Raw genomic sequence first — 16,643 nt, 5'->3', positions numbered from 1 at the left:
GTAATTTAAGGACTGCTCGGCTTCTCGGTCTCTTGGCATGCAGGTGTACATACGGAATGGTCACTGGCAGGCTTAACATTTGCCAACTGCAGTACTCCATTTCATCTGACTCTGAACCCTTATTATGCTGTCCATTCTTAAGAGGTTGATGGCTAGCTCCAGGTAGGATGAAACACAAGGTTTTAGGAGCAAAATAAAAGTCTGGGTAGGATACAGAGTTGACTGATTATTTTCTCTGTTCTACAAAATGATGACAAGGGGCCATAAATACTTTGTCTGTGCAAGACTAAAGTCATCATCCCAGTGTATGTAACATGCCTTTACACAGTAGCCTAAAACATAGTCAGGCAGATTTTAGGATATGGTTTCTTTTTCCTGAGATAAAGTGAATTTAGTGACTATGAAATGGGGAGTTTAATTTAGTCTTACTCTAAACCGGTAGGATGTGCAAGACCCATTTCTAAAAACTGGCAGAGAGAAATCCAATTTAAGAAGGACAGCATGCAGGTAGTAAATCCATATTACCCTGTCTTCCTGAATACTGGAAATAGGAAAGTTAATGCTCTTGATTACTACTTTCTTGTTTATGAAGCCTTTTTTTAGCATACATGTGAGGAGACAAACAGAAATGTACTTTGATTTCAGACTCTTGCAGATGTGTGCCCATATCTGGAATAGCGTTTTCAAAAAAAAAATTCTTTCTTTCTCATTCTCCAGGATGACAGACTTCAATTTTTGGAATTCTATATGTGTCTGAAAATTATTTAAATCAGTCGATAGCAAGTACTCAACACATGCATTAACTTAAACATTTTTACATCATATAATACAGAAACTTCACTTTGCTGGATGTCTATTTCTTCGGGTAAGATGCTTATCCCATCAGGTCCACTGCTAAATGTGGGCTAGAATACCCTTTGTTTTACTGCCATTATGCTTACATTTTTTCATGTTTTTTTTTAAGGTACAACAAGAGAGCTATTTAAATTGGAGACCTCCATTATTTTAGCTGATGCACTCTGAGGCAAGTCAAGTTTCCTCCCACTGTCAGAACTGCAAGTCTTAACTGATATGTTACAAGCCATAATAAAAACATACAGTTTAAATGACTGGTAGTCTCTTCTGCTTATGTCTATGTGATTATAATACATGCTTTGAAGGAAACAGACTAAAAAATATCCTTCACGAGTTTCAAATCCATATTTATCATACAACCACAACTCCATGCTACAAAATACCAGATTGCTCTGACAGACAAATGGATAAGGCCCTGAATACAACCTGGATGAGCAAGTACTGGCTAGTAGCATGGGTGATAGAGGAATCAGAGAGGTACAGAAGAAACAAATGGATGACCTACGATCACCCCATCCTATCTAATCTGGAAGGAGGCAGTCTAGAGTGCTGAAATGGCAACAGCCAATGGAAAACTGTGTATGCAGTCTGCATCATGTGGTATGGAGATGAGTGCATGGCTGTGCAAGGCACCAAAGAGAGTGCATAAGATTTCACTGGAGTGAACATCTATGCGGGTATGAACAAACAGCAAGAAAACCCTGAACATGCTGTGGATTACCACACCATCACGTCCCCCTTGTCACCAGTGCATGGTCATAACCACATCCAGGGCTGATCAGGGGACTGGAGCAAAAAAAAAAAAAAAACATTTAAAAAAAGTTATATACCTTGCTAGTAGAGAATGCAGGTAACAGTCAAAAAGTAGATAAACTGAATACAAAACAGAAAGATAAAGTTATACCACATGTATGAAATTATGTACTAAACAAAGGAAAAAATCTTAACCATATTATTCAGAAAAAAATTTGCTAAAAACTGCAATAACCTGATGAGGCTGAATATTCCGAATGCTACAGTTGAAATTGTGATAAAGCTTGAATTTCTCCACATCTTTTTCTGCACCTTCCTTTGATGTTGCCACCTTGCTCAAGGATGATTCTATCATGATACGGTTGAATGTACAACTGCATATAAAAAACACCTTTTAGCTTCAAGTAAAAGCAAGCAGCCTACACAAATTAAACAGTAATTTTATATATATATTTTATATAGTTTCCTTTCTCATTAGACTCTTCATACACTTACACTCCAGTGCTCAGCGAGGCACTGTTAGATCACGTAAAATTTTGACATGATTTACTTACTAGACATATCATCATCTTTTCTCTAAAAAAATATGAATGGTTTATAAATCTCTCTGAAAAGGCAAAGCCTCTTATAACTACCCAAAAGTGTGCATGTGCAAAATGTGAAACGTTGCAATATTAATAATGCCTGTTCTTGAAAATGTGTTGCATCTTAACCCTGGACTATGTCTGAATAATTTCAAACTGGATCAGTGCAAAAATGTGAAACGTGGCAATAGTAATAATATTCTTAGTAATTAAAATTGTGATGCATCTTAAAATGAGTTATGTCTGAATACGCTCAGCTTGGATCAGTGCATTACTCTTTTACACTACTTTAAAGGAATTAAAAAAGCTAGGACATGATGCGATTATAAAGGGGTGGGAGGATGACATAATGATTACAGTGTTTACCTTAAAGACACAAGGTGCAGGGTTTGATTCTCACATGGGGTAACTGGCTAGGCTTCAAATGGCCCAAAAGGGCAGTTAGCCTAGTACTAACCTATGAACCTAAGCATATGGTAGGAGGAGAGAGAACTCTTGACACCATATTCCTTTTTCAAAGTTTCTATTTTCAAATTTCAGTGACAGCATTTTAGACATTTTTTAACAAAACCTTAACAATGCTGAACTGCAGCAGACAAAATAAGGCTATTATCAGCTTTGAATATAATAAGAGGTTATGTTTCATGAATTTGTCTCTGACTTTCTGAATGAGTAACTATTGCAACTAAATGAATATCTGCAAAAACAAAAAGTTGAATTAACAATTATATTCCAACTCAACTACCTCTACCTGTGTAATAACGTTGTGTGGAAAAGAATGAACAAATTGCTTTCAATTAAAATGTCAGTTTATCTGAAGCTACTGATAGTTTCTTATCCTGTGCAACTTGACAGTATTAGGGGCCAAACTCAAAACAGCAAATCAGATTTGACTCCTTACCAATAAAAAGTATTACCTGCAAAAAGTTAATTTTTTCCCCAAAATTCTCCTAAAGTTCATTATGAAAGCTTTAGACAAAATGTAAACACATGCCAGAATGATCCTCTTTCCTCTCCAAACAACCCTTTACAACAACAAATCTACCATTATTGTCCTTTTTTTTTTCTTCAGTCACCACTGGGGCCCCCTCTCTCAATCACTACTGCAATCCTTTTCATTTGTGCCTGATACTCTGATGAATGTTTCCTTTCATAGCCAAATCTGCATGCTCATTTTTATTGGCTAGTTACTCTGCTTCCCCTGTAACATTACTAGTTAGACACACTTCTTTTTTTTCTTCTGCTTTTTGTCTATATTTATAAAGCTATTTACATGCCATGTTAATACTAACAAAGCAGACAGTCTGATAAAAAATCTACCACCACCACATTTAACACAATAGTTCTCTTGAATATACGTTTTCATAGGTTCACAGGTGTGTACTAGGCTAATCGCCCTGGAGCCTTTACAAACCTAGCCCACAGGATTACCCTGGCATCGTGCCATCCGACTTTACTTTCCAGTGTGTCTGTCGAGTAGAGCCACTGCAGTGATCCCCGGGGTGAATTTTTTAATTTCCCATCCATTCATCAAGATTTCTCTAGAAGAGGGCCAGTGAGGTGCTCTGCTTAACATGTAGGGGAAGTCTATTCCACAGCATGGGCAGTCTCTGGGTTATGAACCTGTCCCTCCGGCATGTTCTGCTGATTGTGGTAATGAGGTTGAGGTCTCTGGAGCGTGTGGTGCGGAGGGATTGGAATTTCTTTAGATGTAGCATTTCTAACAGAACTGGGTCAGACATGGCTTAGTAAGTCAAAAAGAGATTGCCTCTAAGTAGGCGATATGAGACCAAGAATAGTTGAGAGTTTTTTGAGTCTGTCCATATAGGACACGTTAAGGCCATCCTCTTTGTGAGGTACTTTTGCAGCCTCTCCAATTGTTGCAGGTATCTAGTGAGGTGCATGCAAAATGAGACACTGTACTCTATGATTGGCCTAATGAAGGAAAAGTAGAGGGAGACAATGACCTCTTTATTCCTGGATGCAAAACCCTTAGTAATCAGATATGCCACATAGAAAGACTTTCTGACCACAGTGGAAATGTGATGGTCAAAAGGGAGGTTGCTGTCAACCTGTGTTCCCAGATCTCTTATAAGGCCTTCTGTGTTCAGTAGACTACCATCGATGTGGTAATTCATGGGAAATGGGTTTTTCCCCAAGGAGAATGATGACACATTTTTTGGCACTGAGCTTAAGACCATGGTTTTGACACCAGTCGTTGGTCTCAGTGAGGTCTTTCTGTAGGATGTCAACATCACTCGGGGAGTTAATAATAGCTCCCAATTTGCAATCGTCTGCAAACTTTGTCAGACAGAGTCCCTTCGCGTTGGCCTGGACTTCAGAGAAGTAGATACCAAACAGGAGAGGACCGAGGTCCAAACCCTGTGAGACTACACTCGTGACTGGTCAGCAGTTTGACTTGGAGTCGGCTACTTTCACACTGTGGGTTCTATCAGTGAGCCAGTTTGCAACCCGCCTAGTGATATAGGGGTTGATGCCTAGCTTAGTGAGTTTTTCTTTGATTCCTGAGTAGGGAATGGTATCAAAGGCCTTTGCCAGATCAAGGTAGGCTGTATGAACCACCCTGCCTTCATCCACAGCTTTGGTGACTGACTCAAGGAAGACAAACAAGTTCAGCAGGCATGATCTACCCTTCACAAAATAAAACTGTGTGGGATCCAGAGTTTGGAGATTGCCTATATCCTTGTTTATTAGGTCCATGATGATGCGTTCCATAGCTTTGCATTCACACTCTTCGGGCTAATGGAGCAATAGTTCCCAGGGTCTGTAGTCACTCCTCCTTTGCTAGAGGGATGACTGTAACAGTGTGCCACTCAGTAGGAACAAAGTCTGAGGTGAGGCTGCAATTGAACAGGGCACATAGGTGAGGTGCCAGTTCACTCTGTAGTTCATGTAGAACACAGCCAGGGATAATCTCAGGTCCCATAGAAGCTGTACTCTTGGCCTTGGACAGTGCTCTCTTCCATTTTGCAGCTTACAAGCACTCACTAATGACTGGCAGGCTGATCTTGTATGTATTTACTTCTCACTTCTGTGATTCCCATGTTACAGTTTCTCAGACTTTTTATTTCAATAAAAAAGTGAAGAAATAAAAAATATCAAAAAAAATCCCCTTTTAATTCACAGCAAGCACACAAACTGGCATACACATTCAAAAAAATAAACTCTAATCCTCCAAATAGCAGCAGTTATCCCAAAATGACTGTCATACCCAGAAGTATTACTTATTCTAAAGTTAAGACTAATGTGCATGCTAGTGCCTGCATTCTCGCTTACACATACTGTTATCTTATCAATATTCCCCTCTCAGATGTGAAAACATTCATTTTTAGCTTCAAAAAGGCACTGGTACCCCTAAAAAACAAAATTTTGCACTACTATATTTAATGCATTGAAGGACTAAGACTACTGGGAAATCACCTATTTAAGAAACTATTCACTTTGCACAATTTCAGACTTCATTTCTTACTATACTTTTTGTTTTCACTGCACTGCTTGCCAATATCCCTTCAAATGTTAATTATATTGTAGCTCAAAGATGTCACTCGGAACACACTGTTTCACTAGAATGTTTCACAAAAATCCCTCTATAAGTTAATTGCACTGTACCTTGTAGATTTCAGTCAAAACACACTCCTGATTAAATGTCTCCACCTACAGGCTGCTAGCCTTCAGCCCAGGATACGGGCTAATGCAAAAAGTACAGTTTTGTACCTACCATAAATGTAGATGTCCGATAGATATGGAACTGCAGTCCTGACATATGGGTTTGTCCTGCCTCAGGCAGCCCTTCAGTCGGCCGGATTCCAAAGTCTGGGTCCGGCGTCGGCTGATGTCGCCTCCTCCCCGACGTCAGAGCGGCTGGGGTATAAAGGCATCAGCCGACGCCATCTTCTTCAGTGTTTCTTGCCCCAGATGCCAGGTGCCCTCCAAGGAAGGCTAAATTTTGTGAATGGATAAACAAAAAATCCAGAAATGCATAATAGTAATAAACAGATACACCATAACAGATATCCCCAGCTTATAGGAAAAAGGGAGGAAATGGACCCAAGGGAAAAAACAGAGGGGTAGGAGGGAGGGAAAACCTGACTGCAGTTGCATATCTATCGGACATCTACATTTATGGTAGGTACAAAACTGTACTATGTCCTTCAAGAATGCAACTGCAGTCCTGACATATGGGTTGATTACCATAGCCAAGCTGGGGGTGGTAGGACTAAGCAAGAGATGGTGTAGCTAGAAGGCCCTGCAGGACTGTCGAAGCAAAGCCTGCACGGGATCTGGAGTATAATGGCAGGTTGTAGTGTTTGGTAAATGTATGCACGGAGCTCCGTGTAGCAGCCTCTAAAATATCTTTTGTAGCCACTCCTCTTAGAAAGGCTGTGGATGTGGCCATAGCTCTGGTGGAGTGTGGTCTAATATCTCAAATTCAAAAATTCTCTTCTTATGTATCTAAGGTCCCAATGGGAATGCTCTTGCTCCCACCCCTCATAAAAATATGGTATTTACATCTTCTTTCACACTCATGTTACCTGACTGTACCTTATAAAGATTATGTTCCTTACAAAATAACTACTCTGTATGTGTAAAGTAACTTCACTTTTCACTAGACTGTATTGCTTGAATGTTTCCTGAATTTTTAACTCAAATGTTTGTATCTTTTACAATTGTATTATTTTTATTATCATTCTATTGTTTGTACCTAGTTTGTTTTGTTTCTTGGAGCTTTTCTCCCCAGGACTCCATTGAAAACGGGTTCTTTTTGGCCCAATGGACTATCCTGGTAAACCAACTGCAAATAAATAAATAAATTGACTGGCACACTTTTTCCATGGAAAGAATAACAGAATCTGATGCAGTGTCCAATCCATTTTGAGATAGTTTGCTTGGTGACTGCCTTTCCCTTGTGCCCCAGCAGCATAGGCTACGAACAGTTGGTCAGACTTCCTGGTAGACTTTGTTCTGTCCAAGTAGTAGCGTAGTTGCCTGTGAATGTCTAAAGTATGCAACAGCTTTTCCCCTTTGTTTTGAGGGTTAGGAAAGAAAGTAGGCAGGTGAATTGCTTGGTTTAGAGACACTCTGGATATCACCTTAGGCATGAAGGAAGGATTGGTCCTAAGAGAAACTCTGTCCTGATGAAAGATGAGGAAAGGAGGAACTACCATGAGGGCCTGTATCTCCGAGACTCTTCTTGCTGAGGTGACTGCCAACAGGAAAACCGTTTTCCAAGATAGGAATTGCATTTCTGAAGATGCTGCTGGTTCAAAAGGAGGAAGAGTTAATTTTTCCAAGACATAATTGAGGTCCCATGCAGGAATTGGTTGTTTCCTTGGAGGTTTGATATTCTTTATACCCCTTAGAAACTGTCTTAGCAAAGGATGCGAAAACACAGGTGGATCACAGTTGTAATGTGCTGAGATAGCTGAAGCGTGGATTTTGATGGAAGAGTATGAAAGGCAACTGTGAAACATTTCTGCCAAGTATTCTAATATCAGAGGTATGCTCATCAGGGATGCATCCTGGCCCTTGTTGACATTCCAGATGGTGAATCTCTTCCATTTGGCCGAATAGGTTTTTCTGGTGGAAGGTCTGCGTGCCTCCAACAAAATTTCCTGAACTTCTTTGGAGAGGGAGTCATGGATCCCAGTCATGGAACTCTCCAAGCTGTCAGCTTTAAGGTTTGCAGCTTCGGATGAACAGTCTTGTAGTTGTGCTGAGTCAGGAGCTGAGGCCATTGAGGCAAGGGCCACGGTTTGGTGTGAGTAATGCTCAGTAGCAGTGGGTACCAGTGTTGCCTTGGCCAATCTGGAGCTATCAAGATTCCTCTTGGTTGTTCTGCCTTGATCTTCAGTAGCACCTTGGTGATTAAAGGTAGGGGAGGGAATGCATAAATTGTTAGGGCATTCCAACTGAAGGAAAGAGCATCCGTTTTCCAAGCTAGAGGATGGTAAATCCTTGTGCACAACCTTTTCAGATGATGATTAAGAGGAGATGCAAAGAGGTCTATGTCTGGTCTTCCCCATGCAGTTGTTATTTGTGAAAAAATGCATGGGTGCAGCATCCATTCGTGTGGATCCAAGAAATTTCTGCTCAACCTGTCTGCCAGAACATTGTCCTTGCCCGGAACAAACTGGGCTTGCAAGTAGATGTTCAGTTTCAGGGACTTTTCCCAAAGAGTCATTGTTAGTCTGCAGAGGGGGTAGGAATGAGTGTCCCCTTGTTTGTTTATGTACCACATGACAGTGGTGTTGTCTGTCCTTATTAGCAGATGGCCTTGCTGAAGAGATTTTCCAAAGGCTTCTATTGCATGTATCACTGCCAACATCTCTTTTTGATTTATGTGCTGATGCCTTTCCATGGGAGTCCATTGCCCTTGAATGCATCTGCCGTCCATGTGCGCCCCCCATCCATGGTCTGAGGCGTCTGTTGTAATAGTTTGACTTGTTGGAGCTTTGCTGAAAGGCATGCCTTCGTTTAAGTGACTTGCTTGAGCCCACCATAAAAATTCCCTTTGCAGGCATGGTATGAGAGGAATTATGTGTTCTAGGTTGTGGCTGTGTTGAGACCACAAGCTTTTGAGGTACCATTGTAGCTTTCTCATGTGTAGTCTTGCCAGAGGGATTAGAAGAATGCAAGATGCCATGAACCCCAGGGCCTGCAGGGTCTTCCTTGCGGTCAGGTGGGTTAGTTTTGCTAGGCTTTTGAAGTAGTCTGTCAAATGCTCTTGTTTCTCCTCTGTGAGAAAGGCCATTTGTAGCTGTGTGTTCAGCTTTGCTCCTAGAAAAATAATCTCTTGGGATGGCAGTAGTCTTGATTTTTGAATGCTGACTGTGTATCCCAAAGCCTGTAGCAACTGAATGACATAATCCAAGTGTTTTGTCAAGGTTTGTTTGCTGTCTGCTTGTATGAGGCAGTCGTCCAGGTAAGGGTATATTTGAATCCCCTGGAGTCTGCAATGTGCCACTACTGATGCCAGGCATTTCGTGAATACTCTGGGCGCAGTAGATAAGCCAAACGGCAATGCTGAGAATTGATAATGCTCTGTTCCTGCAAGAAATCTGAGGTATCTTCTGCAACTGTGTCTGATAGGGCCATGCAGGTATGCCTCCTTGAGGTCCAGAGTAACCAGCCAAGACCCCTTGCCCAACATGGGAAGAAGTTGCTGTAACGTCAGCATCTTGAATTTTGGCACCATGAGAAAGGTGTTTAGTACGGACAAGTCCAAAATAGGCCTCCATTACTTTTCTTTTCTTGGAACAAGGAACAGTCTTGAGTAAAATCCCTTGCCTTGTTCCTGAGGAGGAACCTTCTCTATTGCTTTTATTTGTAACAGCTTTGAGACTTCTCTGAGTGCCTCTGCCCTTTGATTTTGTGGCAGGTTTGGCATGCCTTGTCCTGTTGGTAAAGTATGGATGTGGAACTTGTAACCTCTGTCTATTATGTCCAGAATCTAATTGTCCTTTGTTATAATGTGCCAGTTTCTTGAGAATAGAGATAATTTTCCGCCTAAAGGTGCTTCTCTTTGAGCCTTGGTAGGCGGAGTGATAGGTAAGTCATTGTGATTGTCCCTGTGGTGCAGGTGAAGTACCTGTGCCACTTCTTTGATTTTGAGGTTGCCACTGGCGGCCCCTGTAGGAGCCTCGGTATTGCCCTCTACCTCGTACACGCCTGTTCTTTCCCCTTTGAAACTTGTCTGAGTCTGGAAAGGACCAATTCTTTGAAGGCCAATTCCTGCTGAATCTGGGTGGCTGAACCTGGAGGAAATCTTTTATTGTCTGTACTGATTTTGCCTTCTCCTCAATAGACTTCAACACATCCTGAGCATTAGCACCAAAAAGCTTCTGTTTATCCAGAGGTGCGTATAGATGCTTTACTTTAACATGATCCGTCAGTGGCTGCTCTTTCAACCAAGCATGTCTACGGATAACAGCCCCTGTCATAGCTGCCCTACATGAAGCCTCCAATGCATCATAACCACACTGAAGAAAATGGTTGCTAACCTGCTGAGAATTATGAACCAAATCCTGCAATGCCTTTCTATCTATAGGCTCAGGAGAGGCTAGCTTTTTCTGCAAATCATCCAGTAAATAATCCTGGTATTTAAACATATGAAAAAGGCAGTTAAGTGACCTCATGGCAAGGGTGGTAGAGGTATAAACTTTTTTACCCCATCTCTCCAGGGACCTTGCTTCCCTGTCAGCTGGTAGTGGATTTTTGGCCGAGGAAGAAGCCACTCCTTTGGGGCCCTGTGAAATAGTTTCTAGATCCACAGATTGGGCCTTAAAGAAATGCTTGTGAGTGTCAGGGACCCTGTAATATCTGTCTGGCTTGACAGGAGCAGGAGGGAGAGAATCAGGAGAAGCACTGGAGTCTGAGAATACATCATCAAGGACATCCAAAACGGGAGGGATAGCCAAAGGCCTGTGCTGGGGTAACTTGAGGAAGGTACGGAGCCTTTTCCTAGAATCAGAGAATTCCTGACCCTGCCACTTAAAATGTTCCCTCATGGAGTGGAGGACTTCACCGAAAGAAAAATCCTCCGGAGGAGAGGCAGAGGGAATTGATTCCTCAGCCTCAGAGTCTTCATAGGCTTGGAAGGATTCTTCTTTGGTATCTGAATGCTCTGAAACCCCAGAGGCTTCATCTGAAGAGAGGTTGTCGGCCTGCTCAGTTCTAGGCCTTTTTTCAGCAGGTGGCTGAGAACCTCTGTCTGGATGGGGCTAAGACCCCCTGATAAGAGAGATTAGATCTGCAGCAAGAGACATGATCTGTCTATCAGAAGAAGGGGCCTGTGAGGTAGGCTTAGGATGGGCCTTGGCCTGGCTGGCGGCCTTAGCACGTGCAAAGGCCTTGATGGACATGGATACAGGAGGCCTAGCTGCCCCACGTGCAGGGGTAACCTTGTCAACAGGAATGGTGTCGGGTAGATAGAGAACTTTGGTTTCTGGAGGAAAATCAACAACCCGCACCGGTGTAGTCTCCGAGACCGAAGAGCGTGTTAATGCGGTGTCGTCGGCCTGGAGCGGTTGAATAATCGCTTCCGAAGGGACCGAAGCACTCGCGGTGGGCTTAGGAGTAGTATCGGTGGAAGACGCGGACCGAGGGTGTCGGTCCCGGTCCTTACGTTTTTTGGTAGCTTGTGCTGTCGGTTGTTCCGACGGCATGATGTAAGCGTAGGATTCGCCAAAAAAGTTTTCGGCAAATTCTGCCCGGCGCCTGAGAGTGCGCTTATTAAAGCAAGCACAGGCAGCACAGGCCGAGATGTCGTGGTCTGGGCCCAGGCAAGGGAGGCAGTAAGAATGGAAGTCCTTATGAGGTATTTGTTTACCACAAGACAAACAATTATTAACTTTCTCAATTTATTCTGACATCGGCTGAGGCAAGAAAAAATGTTCCCCAACGGGGTACTTAGCTTTTTAGATGACTTCGGTAACTGAAAACACAGGAGCTGACCGACCTGCACTTGCGAACTGCTTCTGCTTCGGGCACTGCGCAGCAAGAAAGACTGGAGAAGATGGCGTTGGCTGATGCCTTTATACCCCAGCCGCTCTGACGTCAGGGAGGAGGTGACATCAGCCGACGCCGGACCCAGACTTTGAAATCCGGCCGACCGAAGGGCTGCCTGAGGCAGGATAAGCCATATGTCAGGACTGCAGTTGCATTCTTGAAGGACATCCAGGTAGTTACTCTGCAAGTGCAAGAAACAATCACCTTCCTTAATAACAGTAGTGGGATAAAATAATAATGGTCGAAGTTGGTGCTGAAAAGCGGCTGATATTCTGATTGAAAGCCCATATGGAGAATCTTTTCCATTTGCTTTAGACTTTCTTGGTGGAGGCCTTCTGGGTGGCCAAGATAATGTCATGAAGTGGGGAAATTAGCCTGGACAGTCTTAGTATGACTGGAAGTGAAGAAATCATGATGTCAGTTTTAGGGCGTGGAGATTGGGATGTTGCATTTCTGATGGGTGAGATAAGAGATCCTGAGTGGACTCTAGTATCCATGGAGGATATTTCAAGGGAGACCACAGAAAGGGGAACCTGTCGAGGCCAGAAGGGGCCAATGAGAATGAACTGAGCTCTTCAGCCTGCATATTTTCTGCAGAAACGTCGGGATCAGTGGAAGAGGGAGGTAAGCATGCAGGAGACCAGGGGGCCAGTTGTGAATCACAGCATCCCTCGATCACTCCCCCGGACGGGGTATCAAAGCAAAGTACTTGCTGCACTTGTTGTTGAGGGGAGAGGCAAGTAGGTTGCAGCAAGGCTGGCCCCAGCAGCTAAAGATCAAATACGCTACTGACTGATTGAGGGACCACTCATGAGGAATCAGAATGGACCTGCTGAGTCTGTCTGCTAGCATGCTGGTTTTCCCCGCTATGTGTATTGCAGTAAGAAAGCAGTATAAAGAGATCGCCCATTCCCAGACCCTCATGGCCTCAGGGGTTCCTCCTTGGTTGTTGATGTACCAGTCTACTGACATGTTGTCTGTATGGATTGCAATAGTTCCTAGATGGAGAATGTCCTAAAAGGCTTGCAACGTTAGGACTGCTCTCATCTCTAAGATGCTGATGTGCGACTTGGTCTCCGAGGGGAACACATCCTTTGGACCATCTTCTCCATGAAATGCCCCCCACTGCAGTTGGTAAGCATCCATGGTCACTGTAGCTATCGGGAGGAGAAAGAGAGAATGGTCCACCAAGAAAGAGGTCATCTGGCTGGATCCACCAGCAAATATAACATTTGGAAATTTCACTGCTGCTGCTGCACTGAGTTTTATTTGAAATGATAGAGGTTGATAAAGAATGGACCAATGAATTACCAGTGTCCACTGAAGGCTTCACATAAAGAATCTTGTCAGAGGAACTACAAGAATGGCTGCTGAGACTGACCCAAAAACTTGTAACAATAGTTTTACTGGAGGGGATTCAAGAGGTAGTATGTCCTGAAACAGATTTTTCAATGAAGTAACGTGATTAAGAGGAAATGACGCCACTTGAGTCGCAGTATCCAGATGAGCTCCTATAAATTACAGAGTCTGTACAGGAGTCAGCTTCAATTTGGCAAGGCTGATTGCAATGCCTAGGGAGTTAGATATCTGAAGCAAATAATACCCAGCTTGTAGAAGCTGATGCCTGGTTGGGTCAGTGAGGAGCCAATCATCGAGATAAGGAAACACCTGGATTTCACTGAGTTTCAAGTGAGCTGCCATGACCATCAAGCATTTGGTGAATACCCTGGGGGCTGTGGTGAGTCCAAAGGGCAATGCTCTGAATTGGCAGTGACTGTCTCTCAGCCAAAAGCGCAGGTGTATCCTGGAGCACCTGTCTATTTTGTTATGATAGTAAGTATCCTGGAGATCTATAAAGCATATCCAATTGTCCTTGTGCAGTAGAGGCAGGATGGAATAAACCATAACCATTTGGAACTCTGACATCTTTAAATATTGATTCAAACTGCTTAGATCCAAAATTGGTCTCAGGTCCCCTGTTTTCTTTGGCATTAAACTAAACTTACAAAGAGGATTACCGGCCTCAAACAGATGCCCTATGCAGACCATAGCAAAAAACTCCAGCTTTACTCCGTTGCATATTGCCTACTCAGAGGCGATCTCTGCCTAACATACAAAGCTATGTCAAACCCAGAGCTGTTGGACATGCTCCACTTAAAGAAATCCCAATCCCTTCGAGCTACACTCTCTAGGGACCTAACCCTTGTCACCACAATAAACAGAACATGCTAGAGGGATAGATTCCTGTCCCAGAGACTTCCCATACTTTGGAACAGACTACCTATCTATATCAAACAAAGCTCCTCATTAGCACTCCAAGAAAAATCTTGATGATCGGATGGGAGATAGGAAATTCACCCCGGGGATTACTTCTGTGGCTCTGCTTGACAGGGACACAGGAGAATAATTTTCTTGGGTGGCGAAAGCCAAGGTACCTTTTTGGCTAGGCTTATATAAGCCCTAGGGCCAATAACCTAGTACCTACCTATGAAGTGGGAGTAAGTTCCAAATCCTATCTGTTTGGGTGGGACCTCCTGGATGATTCTTTTTTGCAGTAGCTTTAGAATTTGTTGAGCTGCGCACTCCCTCTGACTGGGTGGAATGAAAGGGAGTTTCTTTCGTTGGATAGGAGGTGGAAGGAAAAAGGGTATGTAGTAGCCTCTGGATATGATCCTTAGCACCCATGCATTTTTTGTGCTATTTGTCCAGGCTTCTAGGTGCAAGGAAAGGTGACCCCGAATACCTCCAGAGGTAGTCAAATGGGCAACACCAGGAGTGCTGATAGGGCCCCATCAGAGAAGGAGTCTTTGAAGCCCTGGTTTTGTGGACCCCCTCTGATCTGGGGTGACATCTGCCATTAAAACCTCCTCCTCTGCCTCTGTAGGGAGCATCCCAGAGTGAGTCCTGAAAAGGTCCCCGAGACTTCTGGAACCACAATTTCTTACCATCTCACTGGTTCCTGGAGAACATACACTGAGGGGTGGATAACTTGATTCCAATGGCTGACGAGGTCTTTCCTTCCTGCTCATTGCGGGTGAGAGCATCTTTTATGGATGGCCCAAACAAGAAGGAGCCATCAAAGGAGGCATTAACAAAAGAGGTCTTGAAGTGTTCCAAGAAGCCGCATAGTCGCATCCAGGAATGTCTCCTAACGGCTATGCCTGAACTGGCTGCTTGTGTGGTACCCTTTCCTATATGGGAAATTAGCCTCATCAATGAATTGTCAATGGATGGATGAGAGAGTAGCCAGTTGAGGAAAAATCTTCTTGAGGTCCTCCGCAGACATGGACTCAGAGACAAAGTTTAAAAGCTCCTTGATCAAATCTTTCTGTAAGCAAGTAAAATATGCCAGGTAATTTAACGACCTCAGTGCAAAGGTGGCTGAGGTAAATATGCACTTTCCAAACCTGTCCATCACTCTGGAGTTCCCGTTTGGTGGATGGACAGAGAAGATTTGTTGCTCTAGCTCCTTCTTAATGGCTGCTGCCACAACTATGGCATCAACTGGGACTCCACTGCTCCAGTGAGGTCTGTCTGACGGAGGAACAAAATTTATCTGGGTACTTGGGGAAGGGTTCGACAGTGTTTGGTTCCTTCCAAGCTCAGAGGGAAACAAGGTCAATAACTTCATCCGCTGGGGTTGGGGGGGGGGTCACCCAAGACATAGATGAGCCAGCTCTGAAAGCCTCCAGAAACATCGATTCAGCAGGAGAAGGATTTTGGGAGGACAAGCCACCTTGCTGAGTGAGGATTTCTAGGATGTCTCCAAAGGGCATGTCATCAGGTGGCAAATTAGGGGGATCCTTCCCCCTCATCAAAAAGGTGTCCTCCGTGATAGACTCCATAGGGGAGTCTATGTGCCTCTTCTTGCATGTTTTCTTCCGAGGTACCTCTTCCACGGGGTACCCCGGAGAGGTGTCAGAAGAAAGGGGATTCCCTCTGGGGAACATGTGTGGAAGCTTCCCTGAGCTGGCTGATCCTGAGGAGCAGTAATAACAGGCATAAAGCTCAGACCTGATGAGAGGCAAGAGATAGGATCCTAAGACTACAGAGGACAGCTCTCTATGGAGAGAGAAAGCCCTTTCTACAACACAAAAAAACTGTCAGACTCAGGGAAATCTCTCCCCCCTCCTCGAAGCCGAAGAAAGGTTGTGGTAAACCCTGGATCTGAGCCCTCTGGAGAGAAATGGACCAGAGCTGTCCAGGGACGAGGTACCGATGGGAAGGGAAGGATCCAACAAAGTAGGGCCTGAACTCAATCCCTCAGACCTGGTGCTAACCCCACATATCAGAGACCCACTCTGATCCGAAGATGTCAGAGCAAGGCTGGTAAGGGTTACCATAGGAGTTGAGGAAGGGAGCTTCGTCGGATCCGACACAAACTCTGAGATCCAGTTTCCTGGGGCTCCAAAACCGCTGGATGGATCAGAGAAGGACACAGAACTGGCTGGGCAGGTGTGCTCACAGTTCCAGGAAGGGATTGAGCTGGCAGAACCCCCATCTGGATTGCAGTCCTAAAGAATCGCTGCATCATCCTGTCCATGTTGGCCTCCGACAAACTCCTTGAAGACCTAAAAGACGTAGTACATGCCAGCCTAGACAGCTTGGTCGGCATTTGAAATAAGTTGGGAGGGTAAAGCTGGAGACACAGGTTTTAGTACAAATTGCGGCGTTCCTACTCTACTCATTGGATCTGATGGTCTGGGATCTGAGACAGAGGTGGACGGAAGAGGAAAAGTGGTAGTACGGGCTGAGCCAGGATTTGAGCGTTGCTGTAATCCAAGGGCTGCTCAAAAGGTCCTGGCTCAGAGGGAGTTGGATCTGAGACCTTTTGAAGCTTATCCAACAAATAAAATGTAGCTGAGGCACCATGGAGAAGTTGAACAATAAATGTATTTAAAACAAAAGACTTTATTAAATGAT

The 16,643-nt window shown here is 43.9% G+C and overlaps 1 protein-coding gene across 1 annotated transcript in view; it reads right to left on the bottom strand.

Annotated features, from left to right (window-relative positions):
- The window catches only part of SRBD1 (S1 RNA binding domain 1), a 2,028,107-nt gene that overhangs the window by 1,551,551 nt on the left and 459,913 nt on the right, over positions 1-16,643 (bottom strand). Inside the window, exon 9 of the mRNA XM_044059932.1 lies at positions 1,844-1,982. Within this exon, the coding sequence (XP_043915867.1) occupies positions 1,844-1,982 (139 nt within the window). The remainder of the gene's footprint in view (positions 1-1,843; positions 1,983-16,643) is intronic.

The sequence above is a fragment of the Protopterus annectens genome, chromosome 1.part0 (genome assembly GCF_019279795.1).
Source record: "Protopterus annectens isolate FY-2018-M chromosome 1.part0, PAN1.0, whole genome shotgun sequence".
Taxonomy (NCBI): Eukaryota; Metazoa; Chordata; order Ceratodontiformes; family Protopteridae; genus Protopterus; species Protopterus annectens.
The sequence above is the reverse complement of the archived record's forward strand: the minus strand, read 5'-3'. Positions and strand labels throughout refer to the sequence as shown.